General features: G+C 41.5%; 1 protein-coding gene across 5 annotated transcripts in view; it reads right to left on the bottom strand.

Annotated features, from left to right (window-relative positions):
* The window catches only part of NOL4 (nucleolar protein 4), a 200,650-nt gene that overhangs the window by 133,147 nt on the left and 42,104 nt on the right, over positions 1-25,399 (bottom strand). For all 5 annotated transcript variants that reach the window (XM_075744150.1, XM_075744151.1, XM_075744152.1 and 2 more), the window contains exons 3-5: positions 20,397-20,508; positions 19,777-19,889; positions 15,606-15,738 (exon numbers count right to left, since the gene is read on the bottom strand). In XM_075744150.1, the coding sequence (XP_075600265.1) occupies positions 15,606-15,738; positions 19,777-19,889; positions 20,397-20,508 (358 nt within the window). The remainder of the gene's footprint in view (positions 1-15,605; positions 15,739-19,776; positions 19,890-20,396; positions 20,509-25,399) is intronic.

Here is a 25,399-nt window from a genome sequence, read left to right as displayed (position 1 = left end):
CATGGGAGCAAAACAGAGCTGGCAGATCTGTAAGAATGCTTTCCATAGACCACAAGAGCTCTTGATGCCCAGATATAAGAAAACAAGCAAGGAAGGCAAGAGACCAGCATGGATGAGTCAAGACCTGCTGGTGAAACTAAAAGACAAGAAGGAAATTGTCCTGGTTTCAGCTGAGAGGATTGATTTTCTTCATAGCAGGTAGTGTGGGGATATGTTTTGGATTTGTGCTGGAGACAGCATTGATAATATAGAGATGTTTTTGTTCTATGGACCTATTGTTGAGCAGTGCTTACATGGGGCCAAGGCCTTTTCTGCTTCTTGCACTGCCCTGCCAGCGGGATGGCTGGGGGTGCACAAGGAGTTGGGAGGGGACACAGACAGGACAGGTGACCCAAACCGACCAAAGGGATATTCCATACCATATGACGTCATGCTCAGTTTATAAGGAGCTTGGGGGAAGGGGGGAGGGGTGGCGGCATTCGGAGCAATGGCATTTGTCTTCCCAAGTAACTGTTACGCGTGACGGAGCCCTGCTTTCCTGGAGATGGCTGAACACCTGCCTGCCCATGGGAAGTGGTGAATGAATTCCTTGCTTTGCTTTGCTTGTGCGCACGGCTTTTGCTTTACCTATTAAACTGTCTTTATCTCAACCCACGAGTTTTCTCACTTTAACTTTTCCAATTCTCTCCCCCATCCTGACGGGGGGGGGAGCGAACGAGCGACTGCGTGGTGCTCAGCTGCCGGCTGGGGTAAAACCACGACAGAAATGCATAGGCAACAGAAGCAGGGACAGAAGTCCTGGGAAGAGTATAGAGATGCTGCCCAGTTGTGTGGGGATGGGGTCAGGAAGGCCAATGCACAGCTAGAGCTGAACTTTGCAAGGAACACAATTAATAATAATAATAAGGGTTTCTATAGGTATGTCAGCTAGAAAAGGAAGGTCAAAGAAAGTGTACCCCGCCCCAATGAACATGACCAGCAGACTGGTAACAGCAGACAAGGAGAAAGCTGAGGTACTAAATAAAATTTTTGCTTCAGTCTTCACTGGCAACCTCTCTTCCCACACCTCTTGAGTGGATGGACTGCAAGGGAGGGACTGGGGGAGCAAAGTCCCTCCCACTGTAAGAGAAGATCAGGGTCATGACCACCTGAGGAACCTGAACGTACACACATCTATGGGGCCTGATGAGATGCATCCCACAGTCCTAAAGGAATTGGCTGATGTAGTTTCCAAGTCACTCTCCATGATACTTGAGAAGTCATGGCAATCAGGTGAAGTCCCTGGTGACTGGAAAAAGGGAAACATTGCACCCATTTTTCAAAAGGGTAGAAAGGAGGACCCTGGGAACTAGCAATCTGTCAGCCTCACCTCTGTGCCTGGGAAGATCATGGAACAGATGCTCCAAGAAGCTATGTCAAGGTATATGGAGGACAAGGAGATGATTTGAGACAGCCCACATGGCTTCACAAAGGGAAAGTCTTCTCTGACCAACCTAGTAGCCTTCTATGATGGAGTGACCACATCACTGGACGAGGGAAGAGCTATGGATGTCATTTATTTGGACTTCCATAAGGCCTTTAACATGGTCCCCCACAACATCCTTCTCTCTAAATTGGTGAGATATGGATTTCATGGATGGACTATTCGGTGGGTAAGGAATTGGCTGAACGGTCACATCCAGAGAGTGGTGGCAACAGCAAAATGTCCAGATGGAGATCAGTGATTAGTGGTGTCCCTCAGAGGTCCATATTGGGACCAGGACTGTTTAATATCTTCATCAATGACATAGTGGGATCAAGTGCACCCTCAGCAAATTTGCAGATGACATCAAGCTGAGTGGTGCAGTTGACACACCTTGAGGGACAGGATGCCATCCAGAGGGACCTGGGCAAGCTTGAGAAGTGGGCCCATGTGAACCTCGTCAGGTTCAACAAGGCCAAGTGCAAGGTCCTGCAGCTGGGTGGGGGCAACCCCTGGTATCAGTACAGGCTGGTGGATGAAGGGATTGAGAGCAGCTCTGCAGAGAAGGACTTGGGAGTACTAGTGGATGAAAAGCTGTACATGAGCCGGTAATGTGCGCTGGCAGCCCGGAAAACCAACCGTATCCTGGGCTGCACCAAAAGAAGTGTGACCAGCAGGTCGAGGGAGGGGATTCTGCCCCTCTGCTCTCATGACAACCCACCTGGAGTACTGCGTCCAGTTCTAGAATCCCCAGCACAGGAAAGACATGGACCTTTTGGAGCCACTCCCAGAGGAAGGCCACGAAAATGGTCAGAGGGCTGGAGCACCTCTCCTGTGAAGAAAGTCTGAGAGTTGGGGTTGTTCAGCCTGGAGAAGAGAAGGCTCCAGGAAGACCTTATTGTAGCCTTTCAATACTTAAAGGGGGCTTAGAAGAAAGACGGGGACAGACTTTTTAATAGGGGCTGCAGCAACAGGACAAAGGGCAATGGTTTTAAACTACTAGAGGGTAGATTCAGACTAAATATAAGGAAGAAATTTTTTACTATGAGGAACAGGTTGCCTGGAGAGGTTGTAGAGGCCCCATCCCTGGAAACATTCAAGGTCAGGCTGGACAGGGCTCTGAGCAACCTGATCTAGTTGAAGATGTCCCTGATCATTGTAGGGGGGGTTCAACTAGATGGCCTTTAAAGGTCTCTTCCAACTCAAACTATTCTATGATTCTATACTGATCTGGTTGGATTTACCCTTCACAGAATTGTCTCTTCTAGAAATTCAGGCCCATGGTATTTCTGAACTCTCTGAGATGGTCTCTAATTAGAACACAGGAAAATGTATCATCTGCTTAATAACAGATTCCCATGCCATAAAGCTCTGCCTCTCTTCAGTGATCATTTCAGTTTACTTAGAAATAGATAACTATAGAAAGTGATATATATGTGATAAAAGAAATACAGATTTATAAATACGGTTATGAAACATACAAATAGAAAATCTATTCCTAGTAATAGATACTTCTGTGTACACTGGAATTAGTTTCGTGCTTGATCCATATTGTGTAATGAAATATACAACAGGGCCAACATACAACTCAATGCTAACTTTATTTTTAACAAATGCTGCTGGAAAAATAACTTGGCAAGCTGGCAAGCTCAATCTCTGCTACTCCCTAAGCAGCCTTCCTAACCCTCTACTCTCTGGATTTTTCGTCAGAACTGATTTCTGTTCACGTCTGTGTGTACAGCCAGGGAGAAACAAACAGTAAGGCATCCACTGCATTCTCACATAGGAAAGAAAGCAAAGTAAAATTTCCCTGCCTTGAAGGGTGCTGAAGGGGGACAGTTTTCACTCTCAGCAGAAATAATGGAGGAGTCAGGACAGTGCTTTTATCCTCATTTCTTTCATTCAGGTTCAAAGTGTAGATAATTGCAGTATTCCCAAGAGGTAGTCAGATAGCATGGGAGACTAGATTTCTTCCTAACCCACAAGACAGGAATATCTTTAAAGAAACTCATTATTATTCAGAAAAATTTACTCTGCAGGGTAAGAACAGTTTAAAAACCAGATAGTTATTTCCGTTCTAACTGTACACAAAGAAAAAAACCCGGATATTGGTACTGCTAACACCTGCTCTCTCCATCATCCGTCTGTACTTGATGGTCAGTTAGGTTTGGGGACTTACTAGCCGGTTTGTTCATACCCAGGTGTTAGCCAGCTCACCTGTTACTTGTGTAACTTCAGCTAAGAAGCAATGGGCTTTTGTTGTATTACAGTATGCTAGTTAGGTGGGCCATATGCCTGATTTGGGACACCCTAGTTGTCCTCCCCACTGAAGTCACATTGCAGCATCCTCTTCTACTCCCAGAGGCTCGTACCAAGCACCTGCAAATACAGCAGATTCCCTAGAAGACATCAAAGCCATCCTAAAAAAAAAAAAAAAAAAAAAAAGCCGTAGATAGAACAGAACTGCCCCACAGCCTACCAGCTGGACTTCTCAAAACCAGGGAGTACACTGAAAGAGGGTCCAAGAAACAGCAAAGACTAATAGGATACCACTACCCATCCAATGGAAGCAGAAGCTCTTTCTGAAAGGAACCTGTTCTTCTGCATGGGCATGGCGGTGTTGGAGCAGCCTGTAAAAGGCTAGGAGTGTACACGGTTTCCTAGGTGGTGAAGAATCGTTTCTGAGAAAAAATAATCATTTTCCCCATGTCCACCCTGTCCTTTGCAAAGCTGCATTTAAGTAAGCTTCTATTGAAATCAGCACTTTACAATGCCAACAGAAAGAATTAAGTTCAAGAAACACCATAGAACCCTCTTTCTTAAATTACTGTGGAGAACTTGGCCAGTCTATCATCCTACTCTTCAAAATCCACCCATACCACAAACCTTTTAATGCTGTCACCACCATTTCCCCACCTCCTTGAGTAAGCAATCATTTTAGGCCCTTTTTTCCCAGGGACTGAATGGAAGCATGCTGCTGAGTAGCTGATTCAGAGAACAGCAAAATACGTGTCCTTTCTAATAGGCTTTACAACATCCATGCTTTTAATTAAAACAGGGCATATTTGCAGGACCTATAACAACATGTGCAACTGCAAGTCTGTGACTACAGGTGTACAGGAATAACCGGGGATTGTAGTCTGATCCAGGAACTGATGCACAGTTCCTAGAGAGCACATATAACTAGTAAAGCATCGCAGAAATGTAGCAGGAAGAAGAAAGGAAGATACAGGAACACAGACAGAGCTTGGCTCACTCACTGATGGTTTAATTAAAGCACCAGTAGCAATTTCAGCACCCATATGAACCACTTTAGGATTAGTTCAACTACCCAGAACCTCTTACGAAAACATGAAGGATGAAACCTCGTCTCCACTGGAGTTTGTAGAAATCCTCACCATTGATTTTAGTAAAGTTTTCATTGCACCCATATATTTTGGACATGATCGTGCTGGATACAATTTCCAAAAGCCAAGTCACTAAATCTCAAAGTTCTTTGCAACGTTTCATAAAAATATGGTCCTTGGACAGTTAACTGAGAGGGATATTTTTTAAAAATTACCAATTGCTTTTAGACAGACAGAAATCCTAGTTTTCTTTGGTAAAGAAGATGTATACAGACCTTTAAACTATTCAAAGATTATTTATCAATTCTTCATACACATACAAGGAGTCCTCTTAAAAGAGATTTGACAGCACTGGTTGCTTCCATTTACATTCTGCCCCTCTAGACCACCTGGCTGTTCTCACTGTTTGTACCACCTCCTCTTGAAGAGGGCCTATTTCTCCCATTGCAGGTAATTCACATTAAAATTTCTGAAGTCTTGTAGTTCTGTCTCTTCATCCTCTCTTTGACAGGCTGCAGCATCAGCTCCCTTCAGAATAACCATCCAAGAGACGCTTAAGCAGTGTGACGTAACAAACCCACTGCATGTCTTCGCAATTAAGTCATTAAAATTTTAGTATGCGTCATATTTTGGATCTTCTTGGAACGGTAACTTTGTGTAACTGAAATGTCATCTCTCTATTTTGTTTTCTTTGCAGAGAAAGAAAAAAACACCCTATTCCCTGTCTGTATCTCCTAATTTCCCAGCAAAGCAGTAATAGCAATTATCACCCCTAAGAATTTAGACTAGTCTGTTGATATCATGGTTTTATCACAGTGTTTCCCAAAGCACAAAATCAAATTTTCTAATCAATTATTGCCCCAAAGTACCTATTACTGTTGCCTTATTTAAAAGCTGCTAGTGAACCGCATGCTTTATTCTGGTTTATGATCTCATTTAAATCTCCATGCCAATGTCGATGCTTATGTGAAATCCAAGTTTCAGAGTGTGAAAAGCTGAACACAGAGGTTTGAACTCCACCTTCCAGTCAGAAGTAATTGTTCCTTTTACGCATGTTTAACAGTTTGTTTATAGCAGGGATCCAGGACGGTTATTAACAAGGATCACTCTGCCTTGTTAATACAAGGCAACAAATACAAAACAACTCTACTCAGTAAAGCACACAGGACATCAGGGCTGCTAGAAGTTCGGTAGAAGCAGTCACTAGTTCTCTCGGAGACGCGTTAAGCTGACTCCTTGATTCATTTCACGAGAAAGCAGGCTTATAAAAATGCTGAAATGAAACTGGAGCACTGAGGAAGGACTTAAGATACAAAGATGCAACTATCCCCATAACCAGGAACTTCTGCAGTAGAGATTGATCTCAGGGCAGTATTTCTGCTGGAAAATCACATTCCAGCTGCAAGACTAGCACACCAATGAGTTGTTATCTGATGGAAATGGAGAAAAGCTTGGAGCTCACCTAAGGCATCAATTTCTCTTCATTTCCTTTCCTTGCACCTAAGTCTGAAAATTGTGTATGATATAAATTTGGATTCTTCCTTTATGTTAGCTTTTATCTGAATTTATTCTAATGGTAACGCCAACCCTTACAGTTGAGGTTCTGGGTTGGTTTCTCACACACCGTACAGCCCACAAAGGCAACTAAATAGGGTGTGCTCCTTCGCATCTTTTCCCAGAGTGGGTTTGAGTAGCTACTAAAGTCTGTCTGTCTGTCTGGAAGGGTGCTCCTTCAGTGAGCAGCACTGCTCAGCGCCCACCTGGCAGGCAGCAGTAGAGACACACATCTCCCAGCAAGCTGTTAACCAGTCACCAAGTGCTAAATAAACTTGTAAAAAAGCCTGGCTGTGTTTTAATCTGTGTTGATGCTAAATGTAATTGTTGTATTTTTCTGCCTCCAGTCGACCCGCAAACCATCACTCCCATCTTTCTCACAACAACCAGGCCGCCAGCATTCACCAATACTTGGAGGACACCGCTGGAGCTCAGTCTACCCTGAACCTTTCAGGATGATTATACCATTTCTTCCATCCTGCTATTAAAAAGTGCCAGAGAGAGAGTGTCCCTCTGCCTCAGAGTAACAAATATGGTTACTATTTGGCAACATTAAATCAACTATTTGAAAACACGGATATCAGGAAAATATATATATAACCACTTCCTATGTGTTAAATATTACAAAACTCTATGGTGCTGAAAAAGTACTACTCTTTTTTGTAATCAAATGATTTGCATTTGATTAAAAATTTACTCCTAATTTTCAGCTTTCAGTATTACAAATATTTTATCAAACAAGAAACACTTTCAAGAAATTTCCATTAAAAAAAAATCTTTCACAAGAGATCCCAGTGTCTCCAGGGAATTTCCTGTTCAGAAAAAAAAATGAATAGCTTCCTTAATTAAAATATAACACAGTGAAGAATTAATGGCTAAATTTAATCTTCTTTAAAGCACATTGTTCTACATTCCTTTTAGGGAAATAAAAATGCTCTATTATATCATTCTATATTAAACATAACAGAAAAGTGGAATCAATGCCTAGCATGCACTTTAGTAGTAGTTATGAAAAGAACTCTACCTATACTGTAAGGAAGTAGATAAATTAAATCAAGCAATCTGCGCTCATAGTCTCTGCTAAAGTCAACTGGTATGTATGAAAGGGTAAACTGGGTAATGCATGTGTACTGGAAAGCAAAACTAAATCCCTATACCTGAATGCCCCTCCTTAATTTTGATGTTACAGAGACATGGGAGGGGAAAGGCTGAAAGATAAGGGAAAAGAACAAAGAAAATCAACCAAACCCAAACCAGCACTTTCAGAAATCCTCCTAGGCTTAGTTACAAGGGTTTGCATACTGAAATCAAAAGCAAATTGGCTCCCTTCAGTACCTGCGTAAGGAAGAGATAGCTCGGTTGGTCAGCAGTATTGCCAAAGCGAAATATCTATTGATAGGGGACCTGTACACCACCGATGCAACCCGCAGACCTGTTTTGAAGGTGCAAAAGAATACAGGTCTGCAGCTAGCCTTTTACTCAGGAGTAGGCTTCACTTACCAGGAGATCGCTGATGTAAAAAAGAATGGCTGTGAATAGAGTGAATGATCTGCAAGCATTTTAGCATTACTTGTGAAAAGATAATTCTAATTTCTCAGCTATTATTGGCTGCAAGTATTCCCTGATGTAATTATGGAGTAATAGCTGAGAACTTGATTGTAACCAACAGTTAGTAGTTTGTTGCTAACAAGGCAAACATGACAAACAATTTTGAGGCAATTATTGTCATTACAAGCCACACTCAATTGTTCAAGGCAAGCGTAATAGAAAGTGACAGTTGTGCAGCTGGGAGGGTGGTGCGGGAAACAGGATTGTTCTCTGGTTACAACAGACCAGTCAGACTCTAGCAGAGAGTCTGCTCAATGCATAATTCATGTTTAATAATATTTTAGTCTCTAAAGCAAATTACAGTACGAGATAAAAAACAAAGACGTGTCAAAAAAAGAACACAAGTTATTAAAAGATGCAAGAAGACATGCGGAAGTAAAATGGAGCGGGGGGAGAAATACAGTAACTCTACATACTAAAAGAGTCCATCTTAAAAGTAATCCACTTGCTACACTTCAGTGAGAGGGGTGCTCATGTCCAAATCCTAGCTTGAGACCTTCGATTAGGCAAGTCTACTGAGTTAGTGAAGTTCTGGAAGTTCCTTCCATTAATCTGGAGGAAGGAAGAAGTACTCTCCATGGGGAGACACTGATGCTTAATTCTTATCACATTTGAGCTGTATAGAGAGTCAAAGGAAGATTTTCATCTGTCGTACAATGGAAGTGCCTCATATATCAGCTCAGGATTCTGATGACAATGCACATACCAGCTGCCTTGTCAGCAGCCAGTACATTAAAATACTTGATTTGCTGAAAATTCCACCCAGTGCTCCTTAATGATGTTAAGGACTGAAAGTTTCTAACGCAGCTGGACCAACATTTCAAGCTCTTGCCCAGGCTCAGTATGATACATTATCACTGACATCGTAACACTGCTCAAGTGTCATTACAGTGTCACTCGTAGTGCCTTTTGCACTGACAGGCTATCATCTCTAAAGAAGCCATTAACAAGCCACTGAAACTAGATTTCCACAACTCTCTGGCTTTCTGTTCTTGTTTCACCATCTTCTTCCTCTTTCTTAAATTTATTGGTTTATGCAAATAATATTACATCAGAGCAAATCTGATGGGCCAAATCACCCCAGGTGTAGCGCCACTGCAGCAAAATACTACTAGTACTATATGCCAGGTTCTCAGGTCCACTTTAACTCTGCTTAGGTGAAGACGATACTGATTTTCTCAGATAGGGCAATATATTATAACTAACCCCCTGTCTGAAGAAACCTTTGTGATTTTGACGTAAGATAACATTTAGCACAGCCCATAGACTTACTCAGAAACACGCGTATGCGACTGTGCTGTCTTTTGCTGTATTCAGTAATGACGCTGGTGCTTGCAAAAGGTGGCAGATCGACAGCTGCAGAGACCGGAGACCTTTGCTTATCCTCACAACAGATTGCCGGGCAGCCGAAGCAGAGACCTTCCTCATTCTCTCTTGCCAGCTTGTCTCAGCCCTCGTCTTTGGGACGCGGTTGTTGCACTCATCCAGCCTCTGCTCTGTCTCCCAGGATAGGGGAAAGGTAGAACCTGTTCATATAGGCGGGCTTTCCTCTTCAGGGAATTTAGAGCAACATCACAAAAGACTGTGATGCTGTACTGCTGGCATTGCCTGGATGTTACTGTACTCCTCTTTTCCACTGCCATGAGACAGGCCGGTATCTAAGATCTCTGGGCTAGTCTTTATTGTTTCACCCTTAGTCATCAGAAGTGAGCAAGTTGCACTGGCTCGAGTAAGACTGGAAGGTCTGAATTTATCACAAAATTCAGTCAGCTCTCCTGGCCCTAGCTCGAATGTAATTTTACATGGTCTGCCACTTCAAAAAAAAAAAAAAAAAAGCACAGTAGCATTTGTTTTTCTATACTCTTTATAAGCTAACAGTGCTACCTCCTTCATTCTTAATCAGCCCCAACCCTCACTATTTAGCAAAAATTACCTTTTGCTTTAGAGTAAAATGCCTATTAACTTTGCGTGTCCAATGTCTTGTATAATTTGTAAGCATAATAAGCAATTTTTATAGCAGTATAGCTGTGTTTGTTAGTATTGATCTACAATTTGCAAATAAACCTAGTCAAGCCACAGAAAATCCCCAAAATGAAAAGGCTTTGTAAAAGTATATGAGGTTGCATGTAGGCAGGCTACTTTTTATTTTATTTTTAATATTTTTATTACAGCTTTATGGCTTCATGTGGTAATTTCACTCCATCCCATATACCACAGAAATGTCAGGTGCTTTGTTTTGAAGCCTGAAGTCAAGCTTTTAAGTAAAAGACACCCAAACTCTGCAAACATTTCAGCTAGTCTTTAGTGGGCTTAGTGGAATTATATGAAGTCAAGTGGGCTTAGACCTCATATAAAACAAGCATATTTGTAAAACCTTTCAGTGCTTGAACAGAAATTCAAGGCACAATACCCATTAATGTAAGTTAATTTTGTAAATTAATGTAAAATATCATTTCTACTGAAAATTCTTAATTAGCAGCAAAAAGCTTGCCATGGGTTTAGCGCTGGGAATCGTCTGCTCTCATGTTGGCTTTGTTACCACTCGCTTGACTCAACATCAAGAGCAAGGCTGAAACACAGGCAACAGCAGAGACGATTTACTCCAATATGCTCCTTCACCAATCTGTCCTCACTTTGGCCTGCAGTTGGTGTTCCAACTCATCCATCTCACTTCAATTACTTTGTGGAAAAAGAAAAGTCAGTGTTTTAAGACAGGGAGTCCAGGTTTTAGTGGAATAAAGACAAAAGCAGAAAGAATTACGACAGTACAACCAGTTGAGAATGGGAAGATGGATTAAACGCTTGGCTTGCACTCAGTTCAGAGAGCGCAAACCGACAGCAAGGCTGGTTACAGCAAACTCTGCACCCTTGCACAGACAGACAGTTTTGACAACTTAATCAGCTAATGTTACTTGTTTCAGGTAAAGCTGTTGAGTAAAGATTATAGCTCCGATGCAGCAAACAGGTATTTAGATGACTGACTCCAATACTTGTATCTACCACAAACGCCAAATGAGTGAAGGGAATAGTTAACATGAACAACCACATCTCCTACATCTACATTGTGGAAAGTCTGGCAACTTGAACATGCCAGGGAAAGAGAACTCGCCCCATCCAAATGACCACAAACTACTTGAAGGCATAGCTTTCCAATGCATTACAGTACTATTGCTAAATTTTATATAAATTGGAAAAAAATACAATCAGGAAAAGCTTATTTGTAATCATGCATCATCTAAGATCATAGCACAACCCCTGTCAAAGGTTGAATTGTGACATATTTTGTCATAGCTAGCTGCTATAAGCACAGGCTCCATACAGTGCCTGTAAGGGGGAGTTCTATATAAATACGTATAAACATGTAACTATCATTTTCTAAAAACTAGATTGAAAAGAACATAGTCCCTCCACCCAAATCCAGATAAAGCATTGATATGTTTTTGTGTACCTCAGTACGGTGAGAAATACTGCAAACAAATTAATTCTGCATCTTGCACTGTTAGTCAACCAGTCTCATCCCTGATTTTTATTTGAGAGCTCACATAATGAAAACAAACAAAAAATTCAACACAAAATTTATACCTAGCTCTTGTTACTTCTAGAGTTGTGCATGTTCTTAATTTCCTCTAATCAGAGCATCCCCCTACACCTCTCTCAGGTCTTGGTAAGTAATGAACCACCACAGCGAGGGAGCAAACGCACTCAGCCGTTCTGCACAGGGCTCCAGCTAACAGGCGAGGGCAATGAGAGTCCCATTTTCCCTCAGGGTAGAAGCTCTTGTTGCCCCTCTGACAGACCTATCTCAAAGTCAGTTTTCACTACAAAAATCATTTTTGTACAGGTTGAGGCACTAATTAAAAAAGGACAAGCTCCTTTATTTCCAACTCAGTTTGCAAACCTTGCCTGCTGTCTGTGGTCTGAGACAAGGGCAAAAGATCCAGCCACATCAGGGTCCCTAGAGTGTTATTAGGAGAAAAGAGAATTAAAGACAGCTCTCAAGTGGGAGCTTTGCCTGTGGATGAGTGGTACGCAGGGCTCGCTCCAAAGAACCAGCTTAGGGCAAGAGAGCTGTAGCAGGTATAGGGAAGCAAGAAAACAGGGGCAGGCAAGAAATTAGGGGCAAGCAAGGGGAGAGGGTGCAAAAGAGAAAGGAACGCACAAGCAATTTGCAGCCCTATTATCCAGCTGGCTGCTAGGGAAAGCAGCTCTGAGGCACTGGTAACCAGATAGCCCTACCCCATTCCCAGCTGGGGAATGAACCGATCGCAAATTAGAGCTGCTTTCCTTTCCTAACTCCCCAGGGAAGAGCGGCAGCTCTTTTCCAACTCCTCCCTCTTCGCTGCAGCAGCCCTGCAGGTGCTCAGGATGCTATTTTCAGCCATTCACCAGCAGGTGTGACTCAAGGCCTGTTATTTAAAAGTGTACAAAGGCTAATTTAAAGTGAGAAATGTCCTTCCTAGTATTGTGACGACTTCAGTACTATGGATACAATTCACCAACTCTTCTTACTTTTCATTTCTTCCGCAATTCCCTATTCACTTTCAATCTAATATGCTTTATACAAGGAATTTTAGGAAGCCTCGGTACATTTGCAGAGCCCAGGACTTTTGTCCCGGTACCAGCACCCAACTACCATGAGAAAACACACATCTTCCCTCTCCGTGCCCTCCTTCCCAGCATTTTTCCTACCTGCCATGACATTTCTGGGTGAAGTCTGTTGCTTTCAGCTGATACTGTGAGTTGCTCTCATATTTGCCGTTACTCTATATATGTTCAAACAATCTAATCATGAGAAACAGAACACAGAGTACTAGACCGGAAGATATTGAGAAACCTCAGGACACATTTTCTCATGTGAGCTCTGCAATGGAGTCCCAAAGCCAAATGCCTGTCTGAATATGATGCAGGTATAGCCCCAAGGGAAGAGGGTATGAAAGAATCTTATTCCTTCTATGTAGAAAGTGTCAGCATTCCACTACGCTCCGATAAACTGAACTAGAAGGGATGTCTCCATCCATCCCTCAGTGGCGTGGCCGAGCTCACTGTTGCATTCCTCTAGGGTACATGAACTCTGTTTATATCCTAGTACCAAATCAGTTCAAAGCCATGGAAAAAAACTCGATAGACGTCCCAAAATATTCTCACGCTTCCTTATATGGAAAGCCAGGTAAGCATAGTGATACAGCACAGCACCTCTAGGCACACTGGAGCTATCACTAATCCACCCTAGGCAGCAGTTTTCCTAATAATTCCCATTAGCAAATCATTCTCCCAGTGAGGGTATGCTTGGGGCAGCAGAAGACCTGTGCTGTCTCATTCCACCACAAACACCATGCCCAGCCATGTGTGCAAAGGCAACCTTCCACAGCAGTAAGTTTTCACCTGCCAGAATGCACCAAAGACATTTCAGATAAGCCAAATGCCAAGTGTCTTCATCTGTAGATTGAATGTGGTGGCTGGCATAAATTCTCATGGATATATAGAATAGTTTGAGGGAAGAGGGCAGGACTCGCTTCAGACACACATATTCATGCTTAGGTGATATTTTTGGTGTGCATGTGTTATAATTAAGTATTAAATTCATAAAATTGTACAGTGAAGGCTGTGAGGGCAAAAGGGATTGCACTGCTAAGTTCCCTTAAGTTCTCTTTTGTCCTCCCTCCTTCCTGTTCCCACTTCCATCCCTTTGTCCCCGTGTTCATTACTTTCTTCCAACCTTATTTTTTCCTGCTCTCTCCTATCATTCTTCTTCCCCTCCTCCCTTCTGTAATGTCTTTCAGTTCCTCCTTCAGCCTCTTCTCCCATCTCTGAAAAAGCTGTGTTGCTATACCTAGCCACACTCAGGTTTGCCACCTGACAACAGCTAGCACAGGAAAACCATGAAGCAGGAAGAGCTGCTATTTCAAATCTCTCTATCAGCAGATGCTTTAGCCAGAAGCTGCAGCAAAAAAATAGGATTGCCTTAGGAAGGTGAGCAAATACCATCTGGGAGAAACGGAAGGAAAACTGAGAGATTTAAAGCAATTCTGTAAGATCACACTACCTGCAGTTCAAAGACCACAGTGCATTTATTTCCCATACATTTGAAATAGCAAGTGACAGATTTGCAGCATTTTATTGTTCATACTTATGCTCTAATATGATTAGATGTGGCACTTGAATCTGGTTGCAGCAGGTATTAAGACATGTATGACAGGCATTTCTTCACAGGTTGCTGTACTGAGCTATAATTTTTATTTCAGACACACACATGCACACAATTACTCCTAAGAAACACTCTAAATATGTGAAACAGATTGACTATATAGGTAAGCAAAAACCTCTAAAGCACAGTTTTGCAGCGAAAGCCAGATACATAAAAATGGCACCTTCCAAAGTATCCCTGAAAACCCTAACTTAGCAGTATTATTAGAATATATTAGCCCTGAAAAGTCAAACTTCAACAGGAAAGTGAACTGGCTTTCCCTACATCTTGTGCATCTGAACTTCTCCTTTAGTGAACATATGTAGATAGAAATTAAGTCAAAAGTTGCACAAATTTTGTGATGGCTTGAGGACACTAGGACAGAAGGCAGCTGTGGTTAGACTCTGGCCTACCAAATTATCATAGACATCTTCCTCCTTTATTTGTCCAGAAAGCAACACAGCAGAAGGTCCTACCCATCATCAGATCCTATCAGCAGCTATGCAGCACACCCGTTCTCACCTCAATAGCTTACCAGCTAGCATTCCACCATAAAGTGGAAAGAATCCAGCTTAACTGTCAAATCCCATATATTCATTCAGCGTGCAGGAGAAATGTAAGAAGCACTTCTGAACTGGCACACACAATGAGGAAATTAGAGAGTAACAAACAACAGAATACCAGTATGTTGTTTCTAATAGCAATAGAATAGACCTGCATTTTGGGGGTTGCGCATTCGTGTGCCACCCATGAGCCACTGTCACAGTCTGTAATGGACAGGCTCTGTGCGAGCTCCGTACCCAAGGAGAAAGTTCATTCCAAACCAGGCCGATCTAGCTTGTTCTGAGATCAAAGAGAACACATCTACACATCTTCTATGCAAAGTAAAACTTCTATGTCTTTCACCAACAAATTAGCTTTGTGTTATAACTGACCTAGAAATAATTAACATTCGGATTTACAATGCTGCTCATTCTGCTTTACCTTCTTTTTACCTACATTTCCCTATTGAAGTTTGTCTTTTTCATCCTTTCTTCTGAATATCACATCCCAATTCCTAGCTCTCAACCAACCACGCTTCTGTCACACCCCTCTCCCTCATTTCAACCAGTAAAAACAACTTTCTCAGCCTTCTGGGTTGCCTCAGAAAGGTTTGAGTTTCATTTCCTTTAATGCCTGTGTATGGTCACGCTACATATATAAAAATAGTAAAATAATAATACTTAACATATAGCGGTCTAAGCACTCACCTGTTGCCTAAGCAACAAATAAATTAACCTGCAAAAGACCCAACTTCATCCTTTTCATGCTGAGACATAGGGAACATACATTTCAAATTACCTTATGAAACACACTATGAAGAAAAGGACACAGCAGGTACTAAATGAAGGCACAGAATGGGAAAAAGACAAGGCAATACCGCATTTTCTGTATGAAACGAGAGCCTTACCATCCTGCTGGCCCTGGATGTTCTGAGGACTTTGCATTCTCTCTTCCAGATTCGAGCTGAGGTCAGAGTTCACAGCGGACATCCTAGTTGAGTCACTCATATCAAACTCATCACTTTCTATAGAGCTTTCATCCTGCAAATGGAAAGTTTCAGGGACATGTCAGAAAACATCGTGCGCTGTTCACGTTATGTGTGCAATTCACTCATTCCCGTTCCTTTCACCCACACCTGGTGTGGAGTGTAATCATGCTCAATCTTTGTGTATATAAGCAAACAAGCAGAGCACGTAAAGAAGAGCAAGGAAAACACAGCGTTTATGTGATATGATAATCTGACAAATGCAATTTGTTCAACTCTGACGATACTCCATTGCCATACTCCATTACCTCACTCGTAATTGTTTCCATACTTTCTTGCAAAAGAGGGCTAATAACTAGAGACTCCACACCAAGTCCTCGTTATTCAAATTTTGTAGAGGAGAGCTTTCAATATTCCCTGCCTGAATCCTCTACCTTTCCCAAGCCAGGTCGGTAACGCCATGATGACCACTCACACGAAGATATTTCTGAATGGCAACTTGACCTAATACGAATCCACAACCAAATTCCCTTGTCATGATGTCACCCTTACACTGCTACTGTGTTTAAAGAAGCGCCTATTAAAATGATAAAGCTTATAAAAGTTCTGAGCATGCTCAAACAACAGTCAATGGCAAACCTAAGTAATATAGTTGTATGAGAATCACTTCAAATTTATTCTGCCTCATACATCTTTAATATCATTTATCCATCAAGTCTAATTACAGAGTCTCTACTAGGGATGAGAGCAGAGGGCAAAAAGAAAAAGTCCTGATCAAATATTTTGTCCCCAATTATAAAAGCAAAACAGTTTTGGACCTAGTCCAGCAACTGTTTACTTGTTTATCATATTTAACTTTAGTTTTTTCAGTCCCACTGAAGTTCATGCGTGCACTCTTAGATTAAAAATTAAGCATCCACAAGTCTTGCTCTGTACGCTGCTGAGGCAACACGCAAACCCATGGTGATATATTTTCAGAAACAACTTTTCTCAGATAATTACTCCTGTTATGAAGAAAAGCCATTTAAAGAACATACAGAAAAATAAGGCAGATAACTTTGTATCTCCTGGATATTAGTTTAAAATACTTTTCCAATTAATGTATGCATTTTTTAAAACAAAAACAGAACTTTAACTGACAGGATTCCAACTGTTTTTTCTGGGTTGCTCACCAGAAGTGACTTAGAAAAATAGCAATCTTTAGAAAATGATTTACTGTGTATTTGTTGTGAACTGATTTCTACAGATGCCAATACAGCTGCTTTCTTCTTTCTGAGCACTTGGCCCTTAAATCGATTTCTCTCCTGGGTCTCAGTGATGTTTCCAGCTTGCATGGGTGTTTCTCTTGGTTTTGGAAGAGAAGTTCCCTGCAGTCACATGACTCTTGTTGAACGGGGAGGAGGTGCTGCCGAATGCCATTCAGGAGTGAGGGTGGGACAACACGCAAGGCGATGCCGTTCTGCACTGTCTCACCAAGACAATGACAAATAACGAAACAAACACACCTTGTTCTCAAAGTTTTGTAAAAAACTGAAGGGAAGAATGAGAGCTTCTCTAGCGGGCACCTGTCTGCTTTGCCCAGCTAAGGTGGGAGCACCCCAGTTACAGCAGCCGCAAATACGGGAGCACTGCCCTCACGCAAGAACCGTGGTCCCCACCAGCCTCCTGCCCCAGACAGACGGGGCCGAGGCACATGCCAAGCTGGTTCTGAGGTTCAGAGAAAAGGCACATTGCTTGTTCAAAGAGCAAGATCAGAACACAAACTCCCCCAGACCTTCTGGAAGGCTGTGTCTCTGTTAAGACACAGTGGTATTTCTTACTGAATCCTGCAGAAACCGGCAAGCAGCAGCTTACGTTTTCCAATTCTGAGGTTAGGCAATCTGCGTGGGCTCCCAGGAAAGACTCTCTGGCTATCCAACACTTGCATAGGTATAAAACAACACGCATGGGCAGCCTGTGTTTGTCTACGGCACTTTGCGGAACATCTCCACCTCACTCCCCAAACTGTGTAAACATTTATCTGAACCTGCGTGGACACGCAGGCATGGGGAGAGGAGCTGGGAGCCACTGGCATCTGCGCACCGGTTGCAGCACAGCTGTAAATTCCCACACAGTGATGAGTTCTCCTTTTAGATGAAGCCTGTTTCCCTTTCATCGATGGCCTCCGCTTAAAAATGATGAATTGAGGATGAGAGAATTAGGAGGCTTTCAGTCACTGTGCCAGCTAGTTGTGGGATCCAAGTTTACTCCTGTCTCAATTCCACCCCCTCCACAACAATACAGATATGATTGATGAAACCTTGGAAACAGAGCCTTCCTACAAACCCAAGCAAGTTTTTTAAGTGCATGAAACAGTTTAAATGTATGCATCAGAAATCTTGCTGCTTTGTACTATAACATTTTCACTGTCGTTTTGTTCTCAGTGCAACAAATGTACAACCTGGAGAAAAAAGAAATTCGTAGCAAAACTCTGCTTTGAGAAAAGATATAAAGATTATTTTGAGAACTTTCCTTGTGCCCGCTCTTCCCTGCAAAGACATTATTACTAAAACATATGAAAAATTACTTTTCTCTTCATAAATCCAGTGCCGCAGACATTTCATACGCAGTAAGGTTAGAGCTGCAAAACCGAGCTGGGCAGGGAGATACGGAGCAATGGTGCTTCCTGCTGCCACCCTATCAGTTCCACTGCTTCATCTAGATGAAAAACTGGTTTAACAAAAATTTCAGGCATCAGATCAGAAAGGCTACACCAAAACATTCAGGCTGTAGAAGCACTGTGGCAGGTGGCCCTGATCCAGCATGAGTGCTTGTGGGAGGAGTAATTCTCAAAGGGAAGAAGTGGAAAAACCAAGGAGTCCTTTAACTCCTAAGGCTACTGCAGGGATAAAGCCTCTCCTCTCCTGCTGCTTGAAATCCTGCTGCCAGATCCCTGAAAAGGGGCAGAACGCAGAGGGGAGACTCGATAGGAGGGAAAGATGACCAGGCTGTGTTTCTGCATGAAGAACTCTGAGTTGGGGATGTCTCCCCACACCCTCCACAATTAAGAAAAAGGCACAAGCGAAACAAGGATCCTGGTATTTCTAGAAAAGTGATGAAATCCCTGTTCTATGGGCTGTTGAATAATTCATAAATCTCCACCAATAGCCCCTGTATCTACTTATTATGAAACGAAATCTGGCTGACTCCACAGAAGTCAGGAGTCCGTCAGGGTCTTTGACCTAATCCAGCTGCTAAGGTTGGTTTTGAAGGTTTTCTTTATTAAAAAATATCTTGTAGTCAGGCAGAAGGACACAGCATGCAGAACTGCTTTTTGGCTGGCACGTAGCTGGGCTTCTAACTATTTGGCAGCTCAAATGGTAAATGAACACATTTCTAGCAAAATGAGTTTATTACAAATAATTTGGTAGGTGCCATCCAATTGATGAAGCATTTCTTAAGATCTGGAAAATCCCTGAATAAATCACAGAAAGAAAATAATTTTTGAGAAGAAACAAATACAATTCAACTCCAATTCTCTCTGAAGAAGCTTGATTCTCAGTCTACTTCTTTTTCTTTTTTTCTTTTCTGTCTTTTTTATTCAAAGTTTCAAAAGTAACCCCCACTCTTATTTATCAAGCTTTTTGCCTTAAAGATTTCAACTGATGTCGCCAGGGCTTCCATCTATCACACTATAATGTGTTGCATCCTGGCCGCTAACCTTGAGAACACCATGACATTCATTTCAGCTGTTGATGGTATTGCTTTCTAGAAGTCGACAATGAAAGTCACTGCTGAGCACAGCACTGAGTCTGGGGTGACCATGCTGCCCCCCGTTACCCCTTCCGCTGGTCCAGACAGTAAAAGGGCACCTTCAGGTAATTTGAAGCAGTAAAGCATATTACCCTCAACCATGGAAGGGTGGTAAGTCATGACCTTTTCTCTCAACCTGATTACTTGCAAACAGCCCCAGTTTGGTTTCAGACTCACTACTTTAGCAATGAAATTATAAAGATGGGATCGACAATCATCTTCAGTTCAGTTTCCTGGCTACCACAAAGACAAGTACCAAAGAACACAGGAGAACAGAAAAACAAAAGATATCAGGTTTTACCTCATCTTGCTGTGAATTTAGTAGCTGCAGCTTCATGTGTTTCATATAAGCCATAGTAATTGGCATGTTGTAATCAATCATACTGGTCACCAAAGTTGGAGGTTTTCCATTATCTGCAATAAAAATATTTATTATGCGTTGTATTTTAATTGTGGAGGCTACTTCAGCCTACTCCCCAGTCAAAGTCAGACAGTTATGTCATTTAGTTCTAACTTTGGCATTTTCAATCGCTTGTAGGCTGTACAGATGGAAGTCTCCTGAAGAAAAACGAAAATGAAGTTCCAACTCTGAAAAGTGATGAGTTCTTCTACCCTAAATGACTACAGCACATGCGCCCTATCTATTCCTTATGTTTAAGCCCCCATATAAACATTTCCACAGCAAAATAAATTATTTCCTCCAGATAAAACCATCTTTCTATTGAGGGCGCATATGGTATTACACTCCATCCTTAAGTGAAAGCAGAAGATTCACTACCTTCCAACTTAAGTAAATGAGATGATCTTATTGAACTGTTCCAGTCTACCAAATTTTTATGAACCCTCACTTAAGCTAGGAAAATATAAATGGGTATTAAGAATAAAATGACTTTACATCCCAGTATTTGACACTAAAACTACCTTTATGATCCGCTCCATCTGGGTTTAAATGCATTCTTTTCTGGCACTCTGAGCAGCTCATTAGAAATCGTGTCACCGCTTCTCTCGGTAGGAAGGCATAGGTCTCTGAAATCTGAAATGAGTAACAAAATATAGGTGTTATTATATAAGCTGATTGAACATGATTTAACAGAACTGATCATTATCTTTCCAAATAATAAGGCATATTATCTTGTGATGCCAGGAAGCACAATGAAAGCATGTTCTGCATACTATGTAGGATTTCAAGAAACATCTATCCACTCTGCCTACCTAGCCTCTAACGGCTAATAGCAGTCGACACCGAACAAAATTTCACTTATATCAAAAGGGGGTTTGTTTTCTGTTTACAGTTTTTTTCAAATTCCTTTCAGCAGAAAGATTCACACATAACAGACTCCCACTGAGGGATGTTTTTAATAGGAGTTAAAAAGCAATCTTTTTCTTATAACCAATACCAAAAAAAAAAAAAAAAAAAGTGCTTGGCTTATGCGCTCTATTTATTTTTCTTGTAACAATAAGTAGACAGATACAGGACTTGGTGTATTAGCAGCAATGACAATCTCCTTACTATTTTAACTTTGTATTTGAATGTTTTGTGAAAATATTCTTGGAAAGCTTGTGATTTAATACTATGGAGCAAATATGTTATTTTTACTGATAGTTATAGAATTTGGGAATTGCTTGATTTTAAAGACTCTGCTTTACCTGGAAATATCTTGAAACAACAGATTTTGGTTGTTTCTTCATTTCAACATTATCTTTCTTTCCAGTTATATACTCACAAGTAGGCATCAGAGGGAATTATTTTTTTTCTTTTTTGAAAGGGCAGAGAGGGAAATAGTTATTGCTCTTTTTAAAGATTGCATTCCCCCCACCCTCAAGGGTGCATGTATCTTTATAGACATTTTGCCTTGCTGGAAAGGACCTGGAGGTTGGTGCCAAGCTGAAAATGAGCCAACAGCATACTCTCTGAGCACAGACAAAGCACATCTCAAACTGGCTACATTACGTGTATGGCCAGCAGATCAAGAAAAATTATTATCTCTCCCTACTCCGTGCTGCTAAGACAGCAGCTGGAATAACGTGTCCGGGTTGCCCCTCCACAGTTCAAGAGGATGCTGAGAAGCAGGAGAGGGCTCTGCGGCAGGCCACCATGGCAGCTGGAACCTAAAGGAAACCTTGAAGGAAAGGTTGAAGGAGCTGGATTTGTTTCATGTAAGTTATGAGGCAGAGAGAGATCTAATTGCAGCCCATCGCTGCATAAAGGGGAGTTAAAAAACTGTGGAGAGAAACTCTTCAGAGGGTATAACCAGGGACAACAGCCACCAACTGCAGCTTGGGATGTTCAAACTGGACATCAGCAGAAACTTCTCACTAAGAGGCCAGTGCACTGGAGCAGATTTACCAGGCAGGTGGAAGAATCTCCAAACTTGGATGTTTTCAAGACATTACAATGCAAAGCCACGGCTTTTCTGTGATCCATTATATATGTCGATGTATATACACTGAACAGTGCAAGTGTTGTGAGGAATCTCTAGCCTTTCTTTTCCCAACTACAGTCGTTGTCTTGCAGTGGAGATAATCCTTAAAGAAAGACAAAGTCCCAGCAAGAGATATTAAACGAGTCAACTGATACCTGCTTCTACTCCTTTATTGTAAAACCTACAGCGGGATTTGATTTCCTGTCAAGTACTGTGTTGATGCAAGTCTCTGTAGGGAGTGCAGAAGGATGGAAGTGGGGCGTATGAAAGTGTGGATACAGAAAGGACAAGATAACTTTCTTTAACTGGATGTAAACGGGATTACTTAGTGTGAAATCACTTGTGCTCCTCACAAGGGTGCTAAGAAGAGGAGGAATGGCCAGTTTTAACTCTCTTACACTCTTGTCCTTGGCTTGTCACTTACTTAACCTGTGTTGAAATTACATTTCCTAAAACTCCACGGACCAAATTTATCAGTGACAGTATTTTGGAAAATAGGTGGAGTTTAAATTAGTGTTTGTTGATGTGACATGAGTCATGGAAATACGTGGGAATGATGCACTGTAAAATAAGAACGCAAAATATACCATCCTGTTTATGGTATTGTTGTTTAGGCTGTTTATTGTTGTTGTTTCCTTACATAACAGAAATCTTATTTGGCGGGGGGGTGGGGGGAGAGAAGAGGATTTGTATAAAAGCAAGATTTCTTCTGTGATGAAAGTTGGCAAAGATTTTCTCTGGGTCTGAAACAATTTATCTGAAAATGAAGGCACTAAAGGAAGCCACGTTTAAATGGGAGATCCTACCAAAAAATATTTTCAGATTATTTTTCCTGTTTTTAATACCACAGAACAGATGCTTATTTACCTTTCTAAATATGAAAACATTGGTTATACTCATGCTTTATGGAAGGACTTTTAAAAGGACTTAAAATCAGCTAGAATTTAGCATTAAAAAAATTGGTAAGTGCATATACGCAGCAACTTCTCTCTCATAACAGTTAACACATTTAGCACTGTATTGAAATTAATGGAGCTTACCCACGGATTCATTAGTTGCCTGCATTTGATAAGAATGCTCCATTTATTCTAATCAAGCATCTCTGTCAAAATTCCAGCTCTGCTCAAACAAGATGAAACTCCTCCATGGGAAGCAAGTGAGCTAAGGCCCAGATTTGATAGGTATGCTCCACTGACTACAAGGGAACCGGGTTTTATAACTAAATTTGTCCACATAGCAGATGCTTGGGTCTCCAACCTCCCACTGCAACACGGTTTTAAGGATGCCCTTCCCTAAATAACACCAGTTTTCACCAACTTCCTCCCCTGTTTACTTTGTAATTTGAATCAATCACTTACATTCCAAGACTTCAGCCTGTATAAATTGGCATAACACAATAGGTATGACGTTAAGAGATATGCAGAGGACATAACCCACAGCTTTCCTTATTCTCGCTGCTTGAATATAGACAAAACGCTCTTTCTAATTTTCAGTGCCAGAAAGCTTACAAAAAAAACCCCCAACCCAAACCTCATGTCCCCAACAGTGTAGACTCCTGTTTGCCATTCTCATGGAAGAAGGGCACGTCTACTTTACAAGATGCAGACAGCCACCCGCTCGCTCTGGCCATGCTCCGAACCAGCTGGCTTAGCACCAGCTGTAGCTGGGAAGCTCTCTAACCAAATTAGCACAAGGCCGAACACAAAATCCTCTATATTTCACCTCTCAGTAGAGTTTACCTTGTGCACAAGGTTGGGCTGATGTAGTTCATGGAGCTGGCTTGAATGTATTTCAGAGCACAACCTGGAGGCCTATGACACTTTCTAAGTAACTATACAGAAATACCGTAGACAGTGGTCTGACTCCATCAGGAAAATTTGTTTCTGTCCTCTATTCTATCTGAAAGAAAGCAATAATGACTCAGTCCTCATTGACGCTGTATATTCTCACCGCCTTCAGTGGCCCTGCTCCTAGCTCTCATCTCAAGGCCATTAGCTGACAAAAAATATAGCTAGACCATCTCATTCAGTGATGTGCTGCAATAAAAGAATATTGTTTTTATTGCAATTCCACACAAAAAACCCAAACACACACACTCCTACATTTTAGGAAAAAAATAAGTCAGAAAAGTGAATTGAAGTGGGGGATATTGCATTATTTACATCCACACACAATGCAGACTGGAATATTTTTGTCATGACTTACAGGAAACCGCTCATGCACATGCCCGTACCAATCAAAGAACAATCAGTGCTGGTTGACCATATTGATAAAATTACTTGGATCGCTTTAAAAAAAATTATATTTTTTTCAAATATGAAGCTTTAGAAGTATCCTTATGGGATTCCTTATTCTTACTAGTGGTTTTATTGCATTAGAATATCTTCTGTTGTAGAAATGTGTTATCTTGTATATACCTGGATGTATTCTGTATCACGGACAAATTGGAAAATAAGCAGATTCTAGCAGGTTGGTGTTTAGGTATTGTGTACTAGGTATAGCTCTTACAGTTGAATGGTTTTTTAGATTGTAAAGGAAAAAAATATATAAAGAAGAAACTAGACATCTGGAGCATTAAGCAAAGAGTGCAAAAATCACACAGGGTTTGTTTTAGCCTCAAAAGTTACAGGATAAGAAGCCAACATTTCCTAACAATAGTCCACGTGCACCTACACATATTTTGTTTTACCTCTGAACTCAGAGGAAACTAAAAAGAGTTGAGTTCAGTGGCTTCAGAGTCAAAACTTTTATGATCTTATTTCACTGTTCACAAAAAGTCTATGATACAGTAAGATTTTGACATATATCAACCCATCCAAAACATTGCCCAACAACGAAGGCCTTCTAGACCTAAAACTGACCTACATGCTGTTTACTGGATCCCATGAAGAGCACAACTACTACAAGGCAAGTAATCCAGTACCTGAGCATGTAATGTGATTTACATTGCAGCTAAGTGATGCGTGCCCTAATTGTCTACGAGAAGTGCATTGCATTCCTATTGCATCACTGCAGGCAGACAAAACGGGCAAAGTCTCCTTTATACTCTTCAATATTCAGACGATTTAAGTGCAGGATGTTGCAATGATGTAGCTTTCAGAGCTACATTTTTATTTGGAAAATTAGCAAGCTCTAAACTGAAAGGCAGATTTTAGGACACATATGGCAGAGCAAGAAAGACAAGTGTGAGGAGAGGGAGTGAAATTTTGCAAGTGAACCTATTAACCCCTAAAGAATTAACATGGAGGATGTATGTGTAGTCTGGAAGATACAATGTGTCAGAATAGATTTTGTGTGTGTGTGTGTGTATTTTTTTAATCAAGGAGGGTAAGGGGAGGGGGGGGCGAGCATGATCCAAAGAAGACTTCCAAGAGTAGAGAGACAGAGACAGGGAGAGAGAGTGAAGATGGTAATCTGTCCTGGGCCCACAGCCATCAAACCAGGTGGCAGAAATTGGTTTCTTGATGACAGGAGGGCAAGCCAGCCAAGGAAAGTCCTCTC

This window comes from Balearica regulorum, chromosome 2, assembly GCF_011004875.1.
Source record: "Balearica regulorum gibbericeps isolate bBalReg1 chromosome 2, bBalReg1.pri, whole genome shotgun sequence".
NCBI lineage: Eukaryota > Metazoa > Chordata > Aves > Gruiformes > Gruidae > Balearica > Balearica regulorum.
Note: the sequence above shows the minus strand (reverse complement) of the source record. Positions and strands in the feature narration are given on the sequence as shown.